Source organism: Marmota monax, unplaced genomic scaffold, assembly GCF_021218885.2.
Source record: "Marmota monax isolate L192 unplaced genomic scaffold, Marmota_monax_Labrador192_F-V1.1 WCK01_AAM20220418_F8-fsc00191, whole genome shotgun sequence".
Lineage (NCBI taxonomy): Eukaryota > Metazoa > Chordata > Mammalia > Rodentia > Sciuridae > Marmota > Marmota monax.
Genome location: NW_026693537.1, coordinates 1,847,251 through 1,867,623, shown reverse-complemented (window position 1 = coordinate 1,867,623; position 20,373 = coordinate 1,847,251). Strand labels below are relative to the sequence as shown.

At 36.1% G+C, this 20,373-nt stretch overlaps 1 protein-coding gene across 6 annotated transcripts in view; it reads right to left on the bottom strand.

Annotated features, from left to right (window-relative positions):
* Pkhd1 (PKHD1 ciliary IPT domain containing fibrocystin/polyductin) overlaps positions 1-20,373 on the bottom strand; it is a 420,823-nt gene that overhangs the window by 103,992 nt on the left and 296,458 nt on the right. For all 6 annotated transcript variants that reach the window (XM_046458594.2, XM_046458595.2, XM_046458599.2 and 3 more), the window contains 5 exons: positions 16,020-16,174; positions 14,330-14,482; positions 7,768-8,643; positions 6,861-7,029; positions 4,762-4,919 (listed from right to left, as the gene is read on the bottom strand). In XM_046458594.2, the coding sequence (XP_046314550.1) occupies positions 4,762-4,919; positions 6,861-7,029; positions 7,768-8,643; positions 14,330-14,482; positions 16,020-16,174 (1,511 nt within the window). The remainder of the gene's footprint in view (positions 1-4,761; positions 4,920-6,860; positions 7,030-7,767; positions 8,644-14,329; positions 14,483-16,019; positions 16,175-20,373) is intronic.

The window sequence follows — 20,373 nt, the reverse complement described above, 5'->3', positions numbered from 1 at the left end:
ATTTTTACTAATAATTAATTTTTGATGCTCTTGCCACAAAAAATAACAAAAAAAAGGTGAATAACTATCTGAGATGAAGATATGCTAATTTGCTTGACTATAGCAACCATTTCTCTATGCATATCAAAACATCATGGTGTACAACTTAAACATACATAATAAAATTAAATAATTCCATTTTAACAAATTGCAAGCCTGTTAACCTGGCCTACAAAGGAGCTTGCTCCTGTCTACCTGCAACTATTTCTCATTAACTACATCCCATTCACACTGGTCTCCTTTCTACCCACACCCTCAAACTTGCTGAGATCATTCTTATCTCAGAGCCCATGCTCTGACTGGTCCCCATCCCTGGAAATATCTTCCCCTTTCTCAGAGTAGTGACTCCTCACTCTTCCTTCAATTTTTAACTGAAATGTAACTCTATTTCAAATATCTACTTCCATATACCCCCATGCACAATTTTAATTCTCTAGTCTAAAACACTATTTTTTTAAATCCCTCTTATCTCTACTGTGTTTCGTGTATATATTTCATGATACCATCCTGGTCACTATATGGTTTCCACGTAGAAAGATGCTGGTAGATAGTCAGCAAACAAAAACACATTTTTGGAATGAAGGAGAATGCCAAATTCAACACTTAGCACATTAAAGGTGCTCAAGTAATACTAGCTTCTATATTATCTCGCTCCTAGCCTTCTTCAGCATGGTTGCTATCAAAACTAAAGCTCTGATTTCTTTCAGTCTCCTCACACCAGCACAGGTCCTTCCCAGGTGTGAACTAGTCTGTGAGGTGATGCCATTCATTTTAGAAGGGGACAAACAGGAAATGATTAAGAAGCCAGAACGGAAAGCCCTGGTATTAATATTCATCTAAGTGAGATATCAATTTCAAGGCTTTGTTTTTTCTAAATGATTCTGGACTTACAGATCTAATCAAAAGAAATTCTTTCTGGAATAAAATGCAAGTAGTTTGCAAAGGATCGCCTGTTTGGGATTAGCTGTCTTGCACTCTATTGCCATGAATTTTTCAAAGTTGGCTGCAAATGCAAACTTGCAGATAAGTATAAAGCAAAATTAACAGTTCACTTTTTCCCCTGGCTACACACCCTGCACTACACAGATAGCAAAACACTGGCACAGCGTTTCTACTAGCTGATCCACATGGGTGGTTTTTGCTCCTGATGCCTGACAGTATGCTTGGGACCCAGTGAGTACAACTTAAATGTGCAAATAAAATCAGTTGTTTCCAAATTCAAAGTAAACCTCAAAGAACAATGGATTCCAAATGGATAGGAGAGATTTGCCAATGAAAGAGATAAAAGACATAAGGGTATGACAAACCCAATGACATTAGTTCTAGTGGTCTCCATTTCCACCTGAGTCACAATTCTTTCTCTGGTTGACAGAAGAGCACAGACTGCTCTTTTAAAAATACAAAATACAATTCTCTTAAAATTAAATTTATGCTTTTCTCATCTAATAGATTGTGGACAAAGAGTAGAAAGTATCTAAGAAAGAATAATTTAAAAATGTTAAAGCCTTGCCTTAGAGAAGAAAAGATTAACCATATTTTGGAAATCAAAGGAAAATACTACAAATCTATTAGTACCTAGAAAGCACCATGATTCAGTGTTGTCTCCTTCATTGAAGGAGGACATGTATTATTTTCCTAATGCACCAAACAGCAAATTCCACTGTGGGAATCCTTGCCATTGGCACCTATAGCAACGTCATCTAATTTTTATAAAGCTTCAAAACATCGGGACCTTAGACAGTTGGTAATACACCGCTTCATATATACACTCAGCCAGTCACATACATATATATACTAGTCCATACTCTGATAGTAAATGGCAGGTAGTAGTATATTACCTTCCAGAGTTTTACCATTGATTGGTGTTTCATAGCCATGGTAGAGAGCTAAGAAAAAACTAGCACACCAGCATTGCAAACAATGGCAACAGCTTATTTGTGCCCAAATAATGAATTGCATATTGGGGTAAGCAACCACCTAAAAAGTTCATAAAAATGCCCCTATGATTTAAACATGGAGTATTGGATTTATATTTCAGAGTTCTATTTGTAACAGATATTTTCACATCCTTGTTTTTGGCACCCACCTTTGTATATCAAAGTGTGCTACTGTAAAAACCTATGACTTCCTTCTAAGAAAAAAAAAATATTTTCTGGCTACAGGAAAGAGTATACTTGGTCTGTGGTGAGAGAAAGCCCAAGGGCTAGAGAGTCCATATAGCTTGAAGCATCTCTCATTCTATGGCAAGAAGAGGTATAACTTATAAGTGCATCGTTAGCTTCCTCAGGACTTGGTTGGGACCATTTGGGGTCATGATCTCCTGGCGTTTCCAGCAGAGATGAGCTCTAGCTTACACAGTGCTCACTTGCTTGATGACACATCCTTTATTGGCTTTATTTCCCAGTCTCATTTCCCACTTTCCTACTGAAGTTTAATGGGATTAGCCACATAAACCACTTGATTCTAAGCTTTGCATCTAAACTAGACATTATCTTTAGTCCTTTTTCTTTTCTTTCAGGATGAAATTTAATTTTCATTAAACATTATAGGACCCATATCCCTTGTTATTAATTGCACAGAAACATGTCCCTTACCAAATAACAAGTCCAGAAAAGTCCTACAATTCATGGAATTACACATGGGATGGTACAAACACTTGTAAAAATTAGATGATTCTGAAAACCAATAGAAAATCTAACTATAGAAATCTATTTGAGTAGATCTAGCAGTAAATGGAAGAGTAGCTGCCTATCATCTTTATTTTTCTTTTACAACTCTCCACATATTTTTTCTCTCTCTCCATATATATGTACATGTACGTGTGTGTGTGTGTGTGTATCGGAATTTCATTCTTCTGTGCAAACATGTATTTGCTGGGTATATTCACAAATATAACCGATATACTGAAATTAATATTTACTCAGCATTTCTATATTCTTAGCATGACTTTAAAACCTATACTATAGTCCCCATAGCATGTCACTCTATTGCAAAGATAAGTCTTCACTATACAGAAAGATGCAAGATGAATACAAAAAAAAGTATAACTGTTCAAACATGGAATTTTATGGAAATTGAAAGAATTATACCAATATACTAAATGCCAAATTTTATACTGTGACAGTAGTTCAAATGGAAGAAAGATGCAGCCAAGTAAAAAATTTACCTAGAATCTTCTGTATTGCAGACTTCAATATTAGAGATAAATCCATAAGCCAATGACCTGAAGGCCTTAATTTCTTCTGGATGCTCTTGAATGGTTTGGAACAAATACTGTTAACATTCTTCCTGGGTATCCATACCCATTCATTTGATGAGCCAGTCAACCAATATTTGTTGGGCATCATCCCAAATACACATCAGTAAGCCAGACAAAATCCCAGCCCTCATCAAGTTTGTGTTTAAAGGGGAAAAAAACAGATCAACAATTAAGCAATTATATTTATAATATATTGTCAGGTAATGGGATTCTGACCAAAAAAAAATAATAATAATGCATGCCTAGTGGGACCAGATAATAATGGACAAAATAATTCTCTAGATGAGTGGTTATGGATGGTTTCTCTGAGGAGTCATTATTTGAAAAAAGGGAATCAGTTCTTAAAGAAGAGATAATAAGATGTTCCAAACAGAATAGTAGCCAGTACAAATACCCTGAGCTAGGGATAAGTGTTTTACATTAAAGGAAATATTGTTAAGAAGACCATGATAGGTAAGCAAAGGGGAAGCCATAGGTGATGAGAGAATGAGCAGGCAGGAGTCAAATACTCCAACTCTCCTAGGCTGGTCGTTTGGATTTAATTCTGATTTAGTTCTGTGTGCATGGAATGCCACTGGAAAGTTAAAAAGATAATTCTGGCTATTGTGTAAAGATTGGACTATGGACTGGTTCTACAAACTGAAAGTTATCACCATTGAACGAATGGTATTTCCATCTTGGTCCTGAGCAAAATTAGGGAAAAGAAGTAAAAGTTCTAAGAACATAGTCCTGGGACATTCATACATTCAGAACTTAAAAAGGAGAAGAGTGGTCAGAAAAGAAATTTTTAAAAGAATCAACCAATGAAGCAGGGAGAAAGCAGGAAATATTCTTTAAATATGCCTGCAACAGGTTCCAGATGAATTCAAATGGGAATTCAGAGTCTCACTGTCAGTGGAAATATAAAGACAATGATCTTCCCAGGGATCCAGATATAAAAGTTGTTATGCAAAGTGGCTCTGGTTGTATCAGAAAGAAGAAGGACTTCTGAGCACAGTGCAGTTTAAGGGACACTTGCAGAAAAGGGAGACAAACTTCGTGGTATCTCTTGTACCACCCTGTCCAGAGTGAGAGCCTTCAAGTTCTGACAGAAGAGATAGGTGGGCTCAAAATCCAAAAGGGCTGGTTCAATGCATGCTGTGGAATATTGAGTATGAGAGCTGCTTAAACCAGATGACCCAGCCAGTGAGAGGAGTGTTCTTCCACCTATGCACAGACCTGGATGCTGTGCCTGCAACATAGACACAGGTAAACCATACAGGGCACAGCAGTAATGTTGTGATATCTCTTAATGACAGCATTCCTGTGATGCATGTGACTTTGATGGTATATTAGCACAGACTCCAACTCTAGAACTCAGTTCCTATGCAGTATATTTTGTTGCCACTAAACCACACAGCCCAACCAGCTCCTTCACACACATGCTAGTACTACCACTGGCATCCTGTGCAGACACAACCAACCTGTGTTATAGAAAGATCCAGTCCATTCTGCCTCAGTTTTAGGAAATACAGAGATTGGTGGAGGCAGACCCAGGGCTCTACCATCCATATCCTTGAAGAGATATTTTCTTGGACTTTCACAATCTGATTCAGGGCAGGTCACTCTTTCCAAATCTCTCCTATGAAGAAAGACAAAAAGCAGCTCTCATTTCATGATAGGCAGCAAGAAGAAAACATTGGGTAGTGCTAAGCTCATATATAATAAGTTCAACAGAATTGTATCATTAATAATATGTTAAGTAGATATGAAATAAAACTCCATAGAAAATAAGTTATTTCCCAGTTACATGGTCAAGAAGAAAGAGAATTTTATTAACAAAATATTCTGGACATCTGGTTATGTAATATTTATATGAATTATTGAATTTCTAAGAGGCAAGGTATGATACATGCTTCCACTTCTGGTATCTACTGAACACTATAATAATTTATTCATAGACATTCAGAGTTTTGTAATATTTTAAGATTATCTCTATAAATATAACTATATTTAAACTATATACAAACAGTAAAAATAGATAATCTCATTCAAAGATCTATTGGAAAGTACTACTGACAGGTTGGGTAATGTAATGGTGATATAACTATATATTATCCCTGCACTTCTAGAATTTAGTTGAGTAGTATATAAAATAAGTAATAGGTATGTACCTTATAACAGTGAATTATAGATCATTTATTTTACTTTGGCTGATCTACTATTTTTAGGTGCCAGTAGTAAAAATATTAAATATTGATTGTATGTCAACAACATGTTGGTATTATAGTACAAAGAATGAAGTATCATGTAATGCTGTGGTTTGAATGATGCTGCTTCTCCAAAATTCATGTTGAAACTTAATCCCAATGCAACTGTATTGAGAAGTATGGCCTTTGGGATATGACTGAGTCATTAGGATAGGGTCTTCATGAATGGGATTATCACCCTAATAAAAGGGCTCAACATTGAAGACAGACTCTTTGTCCTTCTGTCCACTCTACCAGGGGAGGATATCATATTCCTCTGCTCAGAAGGATGAAGCAGACAGCAGCCCTCACATGATACCAGTCATGCTTGTGCCTTGATCTTGTAAGAAATAAATTTCTGGGCTTTACAAATCATCCAGTTTATGATATTTTGTTAAAGGCACACAAACTGACTACAACATGTACCTTTACAATTATTTCAACCCATAGGTATGAGAAGTGAACAGAAGAAAAATTGGACAATAGAAGGAAACATGGCTATTCACAATGGATTGCATATCTAAGTGCTTAGGTACCTAAAATGGTTCAAGAATGAACATCAAAAAAAGGAGGGGGGGGGGCAGGGACTGGTGTTAGGCCAAACACATAAACTTTCCAGTTAGAGTGGGTTTTTTTAGATTCTTTTTGTAAATTAACGGAGTTTCTCCAGTGTTGTGGGAAAGTACAAGTGATCCATACTCCCTGTCTAATTTTCATATTCTTGAAAAACTTTCAGATCCTGTGTCAAAGAACAGTAGTACCACAGGGTTGAAATGTGAGTATTTGTCTCGTGGTTCAGCTCAAGAATTCTGGGGAGAAGACATAATCTCCTTCTATATTCTTGTGTCTGCACAAAGTCTCTCAAGATCTTTGCCACCTCATAACCAGGATCTCTTTCTGAATACTACTAACACTGTACTACTTCATGAAAGAGTGATGAATTCGAGCAATTTGTTTCCAGTTATTTTGAAAATATTCCAAAAAAGTCTCTCTAATTAAGACAAAACTATAAAACAGCATCAATAAATAGTTCTCCTCATCACTTCTACCTCTTTTGTCAGCCAAAGAAAGGCAGATGGTTTAGTCCAAACTCAGGGGGAAGAAAATAACTTCTGCCTAGTTGGAAGAGATATTTCAAAAATCATACAGGAAAGGACAAGAATATAGGAGGGGTAAAGAACTGAGGTCATTAAATCAATGTCCTATTTCATTCTACAGCAACTTATTTCTAGATCTTTGATGATTTCATTTTTTTCTAAAAAACAGCTGGGGATGGTTGAAGAATTGCCAAATACTTCAAAAACATGACTTATTCTCAATAATCAAAGTGGTACCTGTGGTGTAATGGAGGAAAGTAGAACTTGTTCTCATCTTTCATCCTGAGCATCCTAGTCCTTTCTGCAATTATTGGGTGCATGATTCCAGGGCTCTCTACATTTGGCAGAATACAAATGTCCAGGTCACCACTAGAGCAACTCTTTACAAAACCAGAAAAGGTGACACCTGGAAAAATTTTAAAAATATACTATAATATTATATCATATAAGTCATCAATCACAAATACGGATTACACAATGAAATATTCCCATAAATAATGGATATCCCAGAGTCAGTTTAAAGCTATTCAGGATAGGCTCAGGAGTTTCCATAAGTTTTGATATAAAATATCCATAAAATTTTTAACACATGGACATTGTATGCAGAAGCAAAGAGTATTCTAACACATTAAAGTCTTTAGAATAATACTTTTATCAAAGACTTGATCAAAATCCATTTATTTTACAGAAAAACCAACTGCCAGGTAAACTAAGTGAGTGGGGAGTGAGTACATTAATCCAAAAATGATCTGATATAAGAGGAACTGCACAAATTGTGGTAAAACTATGATTTTAACCTTAGCTACTCATCCCTCTACTAGCAACATCACATGAGGCATAATCCCTGCATCTCAGTTTACTCTATTCTATAACAGGATAAATAGCATCTAGCTAAAAGAATTGTCAAATAATCAAGTTAAGTAATTGCTATGAAACCTCTCCAACATGTATAAACCAATTAACTGCAATAACTCACTTTCATTATAAACCACATTGTGGCTATAAAAACAGAAGACTATAATTGGACACAAGCACTAGACTACACTAGACCTTTTGGTTGATATAATTTCAGAATGCTATTTAAAAGTCTATGCACACATGTATGAAACCGTTTGGATTACTTGGATAAGTCCAAACACCCTACCTTCAAGTTTCATGATTCCTGAAACTGAATAGCCATTCCTCACTTTGTGCCATGGCTCCAGAGGCCACTGGTTTGGTTCTGAGGTGAACCCAGGCCACAGGATACCAATGCGGCCTCCTCTAGGATTGGGAGGCGCTCGATCTGTTGATGTCACATTGGCCGAGTAAGGCTTCATTCTGTCCTGAATACAGTCAAAAGAGGAGCTGGTGGCTATAATGACTGAATTCCTAAGCACAATCTGCACATTTCTGATGGATCTCTGTGGAACAGAAGACACATACACTGCTGCCAAAAGACCAATAGCATTGTCTACCAGAGTGATATTCTCCATCTCCACACTATTCTCCACCTGTATCATCGCACCATAGTCAAAGTTCTTGAAAGCCAGGAAGCCAGTGATACAGGTACAGTTGTCAGGTCCACTTTCCTTAAACACATGAAGACCATGAAGGTTTGAGTGGGCCACGTTGCCAGACCAAAGCACTTGAGAGGAGCACCTGTGTCCTCGTAGGTGAAAGCCAAGTCTCTCTGATCCTGCCACAACATTGCCATGGAGGTAGATATCCTTTGCGCGGTTCACTTTGATTCCTGCCACCCAAATGGCAGACCACACTGACTGTGTCATCAAAACTGCAAGATTATTAGTGAGAGAGTAGGCCTGACCCTCCAAATCAATGCCATGGCCAGCTGTGCCAAACACTATATTGTCGTTTAAAATTATGCCATGACTTGCAGATGCATGAATGCCCCCGCCACAGCTCTGGTGTACCGTAGAAGATATGATCCAGGATCCTGCTGACACATTAGTGAATTCAATGGATGAATGTGATGGTGAGCCAAAATTCTGAATTTCCACATTTAGAAGTTGAAGGACACCTATCAACAAAACACATGTCATCAGGCTTCTTCCTCATAAAATGCAAAAGGAAGATCCACTACAGGGCATCAGAACATGCAGATTTTTTAAATTAAAATGTAGCAGTTTATACACAACAATAGATCTATATTTCACACCATTGAGTCTCACTATCAAAATATGAATCACTAGTAATATCAAATTAATTCATAAAAAGATTCCACGTGCAATCTGAAGTGTCTAGAATAGGATGGGGAGAGAGGAAAGAAAATGTAAGGAAAAGAAAGAGGCTTTGGATTTAGGTATAGCTGGTTTAAAGATTCTGTGCATTTGTGGAGGGCTGAGTCAAGGTCCTAGGGAACAATGAAAGGAACATGTGTTCCTGGCTTCTCACCTGAGTCAAATCTCCCTCTCTGTCACAGTGAGTTCGAGTAAAAAGACCACAACCATCTCCACAAAGATATCGTGTATATGATATAATGACCAACCCCTTAAAACACTCCAAACATTTCTTAAGAGAAGTACAAGTGCAAAATTTACTTGTGTCCAACTAATGTCCAGAAATCTAAAATTAAATGTGCTACTTGATGGAAATATAACAGAAACCATAACACACTTTCAAAATAATTCAAAAGACCTTGTGAAATCTTTTCTGTATTCTTGTCCTAACTATACTTTATTTCCTGCTTCGTTTCTATAATAACAAGATTTTCTGCAGCTTTTATATCAGAAGAGAATAGTAAATTATTTAGTCTCTTTGAGGATTTTATTTGTACTGTTTTAAGGAGATATTGTTACCATGGGTAAAAAATATTCACCCAGTACATTGATTTTAAAATATAATGAACATTAATAAGTCAGTGTATATATTCCTGATGACAGGTGAATTCTTATAAATTAATAATGAACTGAATTAGTAACTATAATACATAACTCTAATATAAAGCTTATTATATGCCAGGTCCTATTCTAATTCATGTATATGTCAAATCTTAATTTTTACAAATATCCTATGAGGTCAGTATAGTCATTATCCCCATTTTGCTGATAAGGAAACAGAGGAAAAAAGGTTTAACTGACAAGCTAGGACTGGGACTTGGGCATATGCTGCTATACATAATGCTGTGCTATTAACCTAGGCAGCACACTAACCAGAGTGGAAGTTGTGGCGGTAAAGGGACTAACTTTGGATTGGATTCAGGTAATTGGGCTATAAATGCCAAAAACACATCATGCATTTTTTTGCTAGGTGGGGCACACCTTGGGCCCTCACTCCTTTCTTTGGCTTTTGGAATTTTGAGGTACTGAGTACTGACAAAGGTAAAGTAGAAAGTTATTTCTTCCATTAAAAATGAGGACACTATGCATTTAAAGTTTCAATTTCACTGTTTAAGTAATCGTATTTAAAGCTCAAATGTAGTCCAGCCTAAACCCTTCACTTCTCCCCTGCCTTTTTCACAGATGAAAAGTTAGAACCCTTGAAAATCACCTTCTGTGAAGAAGCAAGCCCTGTGGGAAGGACACAAAGTGATAGACATATGGGTCTCCTTGTGACCAGACAACAGGATTCCAGCATTTCTCAGCTAATACTGCTTGAAGAGGAACTGATAGATGTTATAGAAACATTCACAATGATAAAACATCCAAAACATACTCATCAGGTGATATACCTTGCCTTGGCACAAAAGGCACCGAATGCAAGAGCAAGTCCACACACAAATAGCTCGTTTTCTATTACAGATGGTAGTTCTAGTGCCTCAGTCAAGGCATCATTTAATTATTTTTAATGGCTTATACTTGTATGATTGTAATTCACAGTTTTAAATTGTTCAAGACCTATTACTTGCATGCAAAGTAACCAATGACTAAAAATTAATCAGTAGCAAATACTTCAAATGTCTTGAGCAATTATATGAAGAATTAAGCAATAATTTCATTCTTAAGTACTTTCCTACTTTTCCTTTTGAATCACAGTTCTGAAAAACTTTCTAGCTAGATGTTATTGGTCAAAAAGAGAAGAGTGATATAGCCTTCCAATTTAAAGTAGGAATTGTCCTGGCCTGCTTTGCAGTCCTATAACCATTCAACCCCTATGGGTGGCCTCCCTGACCTACCCCTGCAAATTCTACCTCATCCAGGCTCTGGTGTGTTTAGGGATGGGCTGGGGTGGGGGTGCTGATATTTTAATTTTTAATATTATAATTTATACATAGCAGTTAGCCTCATTTTGACAAAATCATGCATGCAAGTAATTTGATTTTAATCCCCATTCCCCATCCTTGCTTTCCTTCCCTCCTCACTTCCCTATTATCCTCCTTCTACTTGACTGATATTCTTTTTGCTTCTTTATTTATTTATTGTTAATTGGTACTTTCTACATATGCATAAAGGTAATATTTCCTTTGGTACACTTATATATGTATATAACATGATTTTCTTAGTGTTTTAGTCTTTTTTTTTTTTTTTTTTTTTTTGTGCTGCTGTGACTAAAGGACCCAACCAGCGCAATTATTTGAGGGATCACGGTTTCAGAGGTCTTAGTCCTTAGAAGGCCAGCTCCATTTCTTGGGCTAATGGTGAGGCTGAACATCATAGCAGGAGAGTGTGGCTGAAGGAAGCAGCTCACATCACGGTGGTCAGGAAGCAGAGAGTTCTCCCCATGCCAGATACAAATTTATACCCAAAGCCACTCCCCAATTTCCACATCCTCCAGCCACACCCTACCACTTCAGTTACACGTAGTTAATCCCTATCCTGGTTAAACCACTTATTGTGTTAAGACTCTTACAACTCAAATCATTTCTCCTCTGAACCTTCTTGCACTGCCTCACATGTAAGCTTTTGGGGACACTTCACAGATTCATTCCACAATTCCTCCACTTTCCCATCCTTCCTCCCTTTCTTTTCTTTTCTACCTTCTATTCCACTAATCTTTTCTATGTATTTATATCTTATTCCCACCACCATCTGACTCCTTTCCCTTATTTTGCTTTAGCTTCCACATATGAGAGAAAACATTTGACCCTTGATTTTCCAAGTCTGGCTTATTTCACTTAGCATGATGTTCTCCATTTCCATCCATTTACTGACAAATGCCATTATTTCATTCTTCATTGTGAGATTAAAACTCCATTATGTTAAATATACCATACATAATTTTTTTATATTTTTTATTTTGAGACAAAATCTCACCAAATTGCTTAGGGCCTTGCTAAGTTGCTGAGGCTGGCTTTGAACTTGGTATTCTCCTCTTCCCTTCAAGCAGCTGAGATTAGAGGTGTGTGCACAGCACCTGGCTATGCATCAAGTTTTCTTGATCCACTCATCTACTGACAGGCATCTGGGCTGATTCCATAATTTGGTTATTGTGAATTTTGATGCTACAAACATTTAAGAGACTATATCACTATGGTATACTGATTTTAGTTCTTTTGGATAAATGCCAATGATTGAGACAGATGGATCATATGGCAGTTTCATTCCTAGTTTTTTAAGGAATCTCTATATTACTTTCTAGACCTATTGTACTAATTTGCAGTCCCACCAATAAAGTACAAGTGTACCTTTATTCCCACATTCTCATCAGCATTTATTATTATTATTTGTATTTGTGTTCTTGATAATTGTCATTCTGATTAAAGTGAGATGAATTCTTAGTACAGTTTTGATTTTTATTTTCCTGATCATCAAGGTTTCTTAATGTAGAAAGATAACCTGTGTTGTAATCTGGAACAGAAATGGATATGTGTGAAAAAACAGGTGAAATAAGAAGAATGTCTTGAGTTTGATTAATATTAATATGCCAAAGTTGATTTCTTAGTTTTCACAAATGTACCAGTGTTATGTCAGATATTAACAGTAAAGGAAACTGGGTGAAAAAATTATTGGGGTTCCTCATACTATCTTTATAACTTTGTTAAAACCCCAAAATTATTACAGAATTAAGTTCTTATTTAATAAGGACTTAAGAGTAAGGTTTGAATCTGCCACTTACTAATTAAATGACTTTTATTACTCTTCATTAATTTTATCTGTTCATATTTAATAAGTACCTAATACACGGCAGTCGCCATACTAGGAGAGCAGAAATGAAAGGTCCATCCTTACCCTCTAGGAATTCACAAGCTTATTAAGGAGTTATACAAATAAATAGGAAATTTAATTACATACTGTTTCCTACTATAGGAAGATAACATGTCTCTCTCACAAAACTATTAGGATTAAATAAGAACAAAGTTTCCACTGGGTGAAAACCAGCATGCTTCCTATAAGAATTTAATATAGTTTCTCTTTATCTCCTTGGCGATACTTTAGAAAGCCCTAAATGAGTAAAGTAAGAGGTTTAGATAAGTCTTGATGCTAGTTCTGCTCATGCCTCATGCTCAGCTAAAACCTTATGTTCGGTCTTCTCTCCTGTTCCAGGTCCATGCTCCAGCCTGGCCTACAGTCTCAATTAACGGAGGTCCTATCTTGTCCCTTTCCTATTCTCCATATTCATAACATCAAATGTCTCATTTCCACATGACCAGAACCCAGCCTTTGTCTCAGTCTTCTAGAACAGGATTTCTCATCCTCCACATTATTGACATTTGACCCAGATGGGTGACTGTCTTGTGCATTGTAGGAAATTACAGGATATACCTACTTGACGCTGGAAATGCCCAACTTGTGACAAATAAAATTGACTGGGCTGGGGTCGTGGTAGAGCACTTGCCTCACATGTGTGAGGCACTGGATTCAATTCTCAGCACCACATATAAATAAATAAATAAAGGCCCATCAACAACTAAAAAAAAAGGTTTTAAATAAATAAATAAATAAATAAATAAATAAAATTGACTACAAATACTGCCAATTGCCTCCTAGGGGGTCAAAAAAAAATCACCTCTGTCAAGACTTTATGGAACTAGAACTTGTGGAGATAAAACTTGTTCTATGGACCAGAAATCCTGAACCTGTAATTTAGAGTTCAAATATTGCCTTTTGCCAAATTGGTGAGACAGATGCATCAACAGAAGGTCCCATGATGAACATATTTGGAAAGTGGCTAGATCCTTTATTACAGACTTTCTCTGAGATTTCATTATATTTGTGTACGTAGCAACTTTCCAAAATGGAACCACAAAGATAGCCTTTCCCAAACTTTGGGAGCAACTTTGGAATGTTTAAGAAGCACAAGTTTAAGTTTAAGAAACGAGGTCCTAATCAAACAATTTTGCAGCATTCCAAAAGGGCTAAAGCTTGAATAAAAAAGAAAGATTGAATTGATCCTTAAAGCAGTGGAAAATATGGAAATCATTTTTATTTAAATTTAAGCCATTAATTTATAGCATGAGCTGATGTCTGCCATCAGATATAGCATGCTACTGGGAACAAGTAATAGAAATTCAGGAAAGAGATAAAATTCAAATAGTCATTAAATCATCTATAATTTCAAAGCAGAGGAAATTTCACATCTGCTGAAGATTTTTTTTTTTTTTTGAGGTAAAAATGTGCATATGTGCTGATCTCTGGTATATTATTTTAACATCACATTGATAATTAAGCACAGATTAGGACTGAAAATTCATAGCTTTTTAGAGGACAAAGGAACATCTAATTTGAACATTCTGTATTGTAAGTGAAAATTCTCACAGTTAGAATTTCTGAGTGTCCCAGATAAATAGGTCCCAAGTGGTAATGGTTAGTAACTTAAATTTCATTTACCTGAAAATTCTTCCCTGCTAGACTTCCTGAAGGACCCCACAAGTAGTCTCCCCTTACACAATGTGTCAGACTGAATTCGTATATTTCGGGTCAACAGTCCAACCTCAGCAGCCAAATGGATGTGTTGGCCATCTTCCATGACGTGGACACTTCCTGGGGCAAAAGGAGTTGGGAAGAAAAAATAAAAAACATTTAAAAACCTATTTTGGAAATGGCTAGCTGGGGACCCAGTGCATCTCACAAATGAAAACACTTCTTTCCCCTCGGAAGTCCTACCAACATTAAGGTCTACTTTTCCTCGGGCATTCTTCACAAATGTCAGCTGAGAAATGAAAAATCTGTTCACTTGTCTCTCTTTGGGATCAGAGTAAGTGTTTGAGTGAGAATTCATCTCTTCTCAATAACTGTGGGGACCAGAACAGGCCACTGGTACAGAGAAATCAAGGCAGACCTGTCCAATTAGCAGGTTTCCAGCTCCCTTCCTTAAATCGCCATTGTGAGATGCTGTATATCATCCACCAACTTCTTCCAGGAGAGTAAGGAATCCCAGATCAGCCCAGGCAGTGACAGAGCACAAGCTGCAAGGTATTAGAGTAAAGCAAAAAGAGAAGCAGCACGCTCTCACGGCAAGTCTCAGGCTTTCCACTTCTTGAACAAGCTCCTACAGCATGGGATGGAAGGATAGAAGGACCTACTGGCCAGTCTCATGGCCTCCATTGCCATTTTACTTTGGCTTTTATGAGCAAAGATTGCTGATGATTTCTCTTTACTTTGCTACGTTTTTTTTTTTTTTTTAAAGAAATCAATCCAGGCATGGTAGCACAGCCTGCTCAGGAGGCTGAGGCTCAAGGATCACTTGAGCCTAGAAGTGTGAGACCAACCTGGGCACCATAGTGAGACCCTCATCTCAACAAAAATAGACAGAGAGAAAGAAAGAGAGGGGGGCGGAATTAATCCTTGAAATTATGACTTAGAAGTAGTTTCAGATAGTGTTGGTGGAAACATATAATTCCCTCTTACATATATAATACAAAAAAATTATCTAATCCTTTTATTTTCATATTTTGTCACTAAATAGCTATATCTCCTGAGGTGGATTTATTTAATAGAACAGGAAGATTATACTTATTTATTATTTATATAGAGTACATTTGTACTATGTATAGAATATAAAAATATTAAGTATTTTTACAAAAAGATATTGTAAGTTTTTCTCCATTTTTTAGTCTTAGTAGCAGCAGCAATCAATATATAATATGTATTTGGTGTCAGGAAGGATACATTTCTAAGTATGGAAAATGAAGTAATTGTTGACAATAACTAGCATATTCTATGGGATTACGAATTCAATGTGCCAGGAAATTAACTGGAAAGTTAGTGTCTATGGCTTTTATTCTGGCTTAGCCACAAAACTGCTCAGTGACCTTGAACAAGATTCTCAAAGCTTCTACTCTTAGACTTGTCATTATGAATTAAAAAAAACAAACAAAAAAAAAAACTCCCTTATATCTAAGTATTCTTTAACAACTAAAATGAATGAAGAAATAAAGATAAAGTCTTCTGGGGTAAGTCCAGGGCAGCAATAAAGGCATATCCTTTCCTTTGAATGGCAACCAGATGAAAGATCCATAGGCAGGTGTCTGAGCACCTGACGCATTCACTTCCTTCAACCAACAAACCAGAGCTTTACCAGTGTGCTGGTATTTGAGGCGTTCGTGGATCCTGACATGATGACCCTTGACTTCTTTCACAGTGAGGACCTCTGCTTCATGAGGCTCATAAGAAGTGGAGCTAAGGACCAATTTGTCATAGGGTTGCCAGTCCACAGCATCTTCTACTATAATTCTGTAACAGCATAAAGATGGTGTCAAATATATGAGTAGTGCAACAGAGACCAGCTAATTCTACAGAGAGCAAAGAAAATCCCAGCAAATGACAAATCCTTCAAGGAAACTGAGAAGGAAACAAGAAGACAAGGAAAAAGGCATTTGCGTACATTTTAATCCTAATGGAGTCCAGTTTCTGACTTGTTTATGTACACATTACAGGGATGCAAAGATATTCTATAGCCATGAAGTTCAAGGCAAAGGAATATAAAACAGTATGCATTCCAGAGCACAGTGTGTGCATCTTCATGTGGTCTTCTATAATAGCAATCTTCCTTATTGATCGGGAAACAGAATGATAAATAAACAAATCTTTCCTCAACTTTTCTGAAAAATTGTTTTGCATTTTTGGACAATTTATCATGCATTAACCCTTAAAGCTTCATGGTCAGACAGATACAAGTGTGAGTCTTAAAGGTGCCAGTTTCTACTGCATGACACTGACCAGTCTGTCACACTGCCAAGCTTTTCCTGGTGAATATGGCTGCTTTATTCTCCATTCACAGTCTTTACCAATTCCAACCGTGTAAATTTGTTTTAATGTCCTTCCTCTTTAACTAATGCCTAAATCTTAGCAAGCTTTGCCCCCAGATGCTTTCCTATCAATGAATGCTCATCTAGGCACAGGGTACACATGCAAGCCATTCAATCATGCAAAATATGCTGAGAGAACCACTGCTCTATAGACACTATAGAGGTCCCACAGACACAACAGTTAAAAAAAAAAAAAAAAAAAAACTATATGTCATGTGTATTTAAAATAATAGCTTAGAGATTTTTCTACCGTAGGGGTGGAGGATTAGCTGACCATTTATGTGCCAATAACATGAGTCTCTTATGAACCAAAGATTGTAATTAATTCAAACCTGTGCACCTTAAGTTAGGAAAAAAAAGAAATATAAAATGGGAATACAGCAAATTCATGCAATTTTAATGAAAGAAATCGGGGTATTACTTCTGTTCCTGATTTTCTATGATTTCTAAGGAAACGCAGTAACAGAATACTAAAATGAATGCTAACTTTAAAAAGCAAGGAGACCATGATTCAAAGATATAGCAAAATTCAAATTAGGTAACTGAATGGAGTCAGAGAATGAGTTGGTACAAAGGAGAACCTGATCACGCCCAAAATTCTTTACACTAAATAACATTACTTCACCTAATTCTTAGTTCTTCACTTGTTAAATTGTAAGGGAAAAAAACCCACACTACTCCCACATTTCATAATATATCATAGTAATCATGAAATAATAAAAAAACTGGTAAATACACTGGAGACTATATATTCATTTTAAAAATACATTACTATAGGAGTGTACAAAATTGCAAAGAATTTTGCTCATGAGGCATTGATTAAAAAGCAGGATATAAAACAACATGCCTCATTTAAAAACAAACAAAAAACATAATACATGCATACCAAATAGAAGATAGGAAAAATACATGTTAAAATATTAGCCCACCTATGAGCAATGAATTTATTCATGATTTTTACTTAAATCTAAATTTTTTAACTTAGCAGGAAGTACATTACAGTAAGAAAAAATACTTAAAATCACACCAAAGTCAATTAATAACAAAAAATCAGTCCTTTCTCCCATAATCTGTATTAGGTAATCTTTTTTATTATTTGTGTTGCTGAATAAAGCTCTTCAGGAAATAGATCACCATAATAGTGTAAAAATATCCTTATAAATGAGATTAAATTTCTCCCACATGGAACACAGGGAGTTTTGAGAGCAGTGTATGAGGTGATACACATCATTATACATATATCAAAATTCATAGAACATAAAATTCCAAGTGAACTCCTATGTAAGCTTGAAAAAAAATACTCAGTCACTAACTCTTTTATATAAGTCCTGTACTCCAGTAAGAGGAGCTTACTTTCCCTTTTAGTTCACTCATCCTAAAATTCTACTTTGTTTCAAGAAGTCTTCCCTGGGAGTCTGAATGCTCAGCCTTTTCTGTACCATCAAAAAGTTCACATAATACTAGTGCCTTGTTCTCATTTCTTCTGTGTCTATCTAACTTTAGTATTTTAGTTACTGTTTATGAAAAGATGACCATCTAGATGTGCACATCCCATAGCATCTAATAATGCACTAGGGAAAGAGTACATGGAATTATTAAAACTATTAGTCCAAACATTACATTAAAAACACGAATGAGCTTAATCTGACCTTTTCCATGAAGGTTTCAAAACCTTATAAGATCATGGAAAATAAATTTCTCCTCTATACTACCTGGAGATTTGGAATTCTATATGTCACAAGAACAACACAAAGGTGTTAAAAGCACATCGTCCCTTCCATTTCTAATGTGTCTATATAGTAACAGTGGTACGTCAGGGAAAACTGTGGTCCCAGTATCAGTTTTCCTTCAATTTCAACAGCCACTGTTACTAGTCCCAGTCTTCTACCATTTTGGTTATCCTTCAGTCATTTCAAGAAATCCTAACTTGATAACTATAAACTTTTTAAAAATGCAGCTATATTTTATGCTTCTGATTAATTCTAGTGAGAGTCCTGCAGCTATAGGGAAGAGGAGAAACTTGCCTGTTCTGAGAAAAACATACTTGAAACAATAAACAAACAAAGATCAAAAGACCTGTTTGAAAAATAATTGGATATAAATGGGAACCATATGGAAAGAGAAAGGAAACTATGAATAATCACTTAGGAAGTCTCCTGAAAGATAACTTTTTAGAAATATCAACAAAATATCAGCAGTTTCCTTTATTTTGGCATTAATATTTAACCTAGTTCTGGGAAAATATAATGCCTATTAATCAAAAATATAGTACTTATTTAGTTACAGAGAACAAAAAGTATATGCAAATTTGATTTAAAGGTTCTTGCAACCATGTATAAAACATTCATAAATAAACACCTACAAGTTAAATTTTAAACTACACTTTGGGAGATCTTAATGATAATAGCTGCATTTGACCCCAGGCTCAGAGTATAGCGATCCAAAAATATTTTCCCCCAAGAAATAGCAATGCCACCGACTTCTGAGCTCTATTAACACTGAATCTTTTTATTTTCTAACTCCAGCTTAATTTTTTTTGTCAGTAACATTGAAATATAATGAGGAATCTAAAACTGCATTAGACTATGCTGAGTATTAAAGAAATAGAGTCCTATAATGATGTTAAAAAGAACTCAACAACTATAATAGCTATAGTAGACATCAATTATTTGTCTACCTGACCTCCTTCTTCCCTCATTCCAAGAAATCCATCACACCTCTTCTGAGAACTGTTCCTTTCAGCCACCCTATTACTTAAGTGGCTCTAGTGAGAGCTATAGATTAAAGTCACATAAAGCTCTCACCAGGGCTAGCTAGGAATGTTTGCTAAAATCTCTCCCCTGAACTCTTGAATGAAACTGAGGGAAGAGTAATGTCTTCTCTGGTAGTATAGCTGAAAAAAACCCCAACAGCTCTGAGTTTGCTTGCAGCCTACAAAAGTGGGAATACTACTATTCAGTAGGAAAACTGTGGCTGAAATAGAAAAATGCAAAAATGGAGAAGGAGGGAGTGAAGGTAGTAGAATCCCCCAAGTGGATTAAGAAGAGTTAGTTTTACTTTAACCTCCACCTAAAATAACCCTGATTTCTACACTAGCTACCCTGTCTTGTGCCAGAAACTGGGCTAAAAATTTCACATACACTAATTCACTTAGTCCTTACAATTATTATATAAGCTAGGTATTATTGCTCTCATAATTAAAGAAAAAGAAACTGGTTAGAGGGATAAATGCCTAAAGTTAGACATTTAATTCACTGAACAATTACAATTATTTTACTTTGCTTGACCGCAAAGATCAAACTGTTTGTTATTGTCAAATACTATTGCTAATTTACTTTCCAAACTCATACGCATTTCTCCAGCATGGAGAGAGTAGGTCATTTAAGTAAAGACAGAGAAGTTTATTGAACTAGAGGGAATCATCTTCTTTTAAAGGTTACACATGTGGCCCAGATTTGCTAATAAGTGAATAAAGCTACTAAATCTATATCATTTGTTGTTGTTATTGTTGTTGTTGTTTTCTTTTTGAGAGGAAGAATTCCATAGAGTTAGCCAGACTGGCTTCAAACTTGGGATCCTACTGCCTCAGCCTCTTGAGTAGCTGGGATATACAGGCATACACCA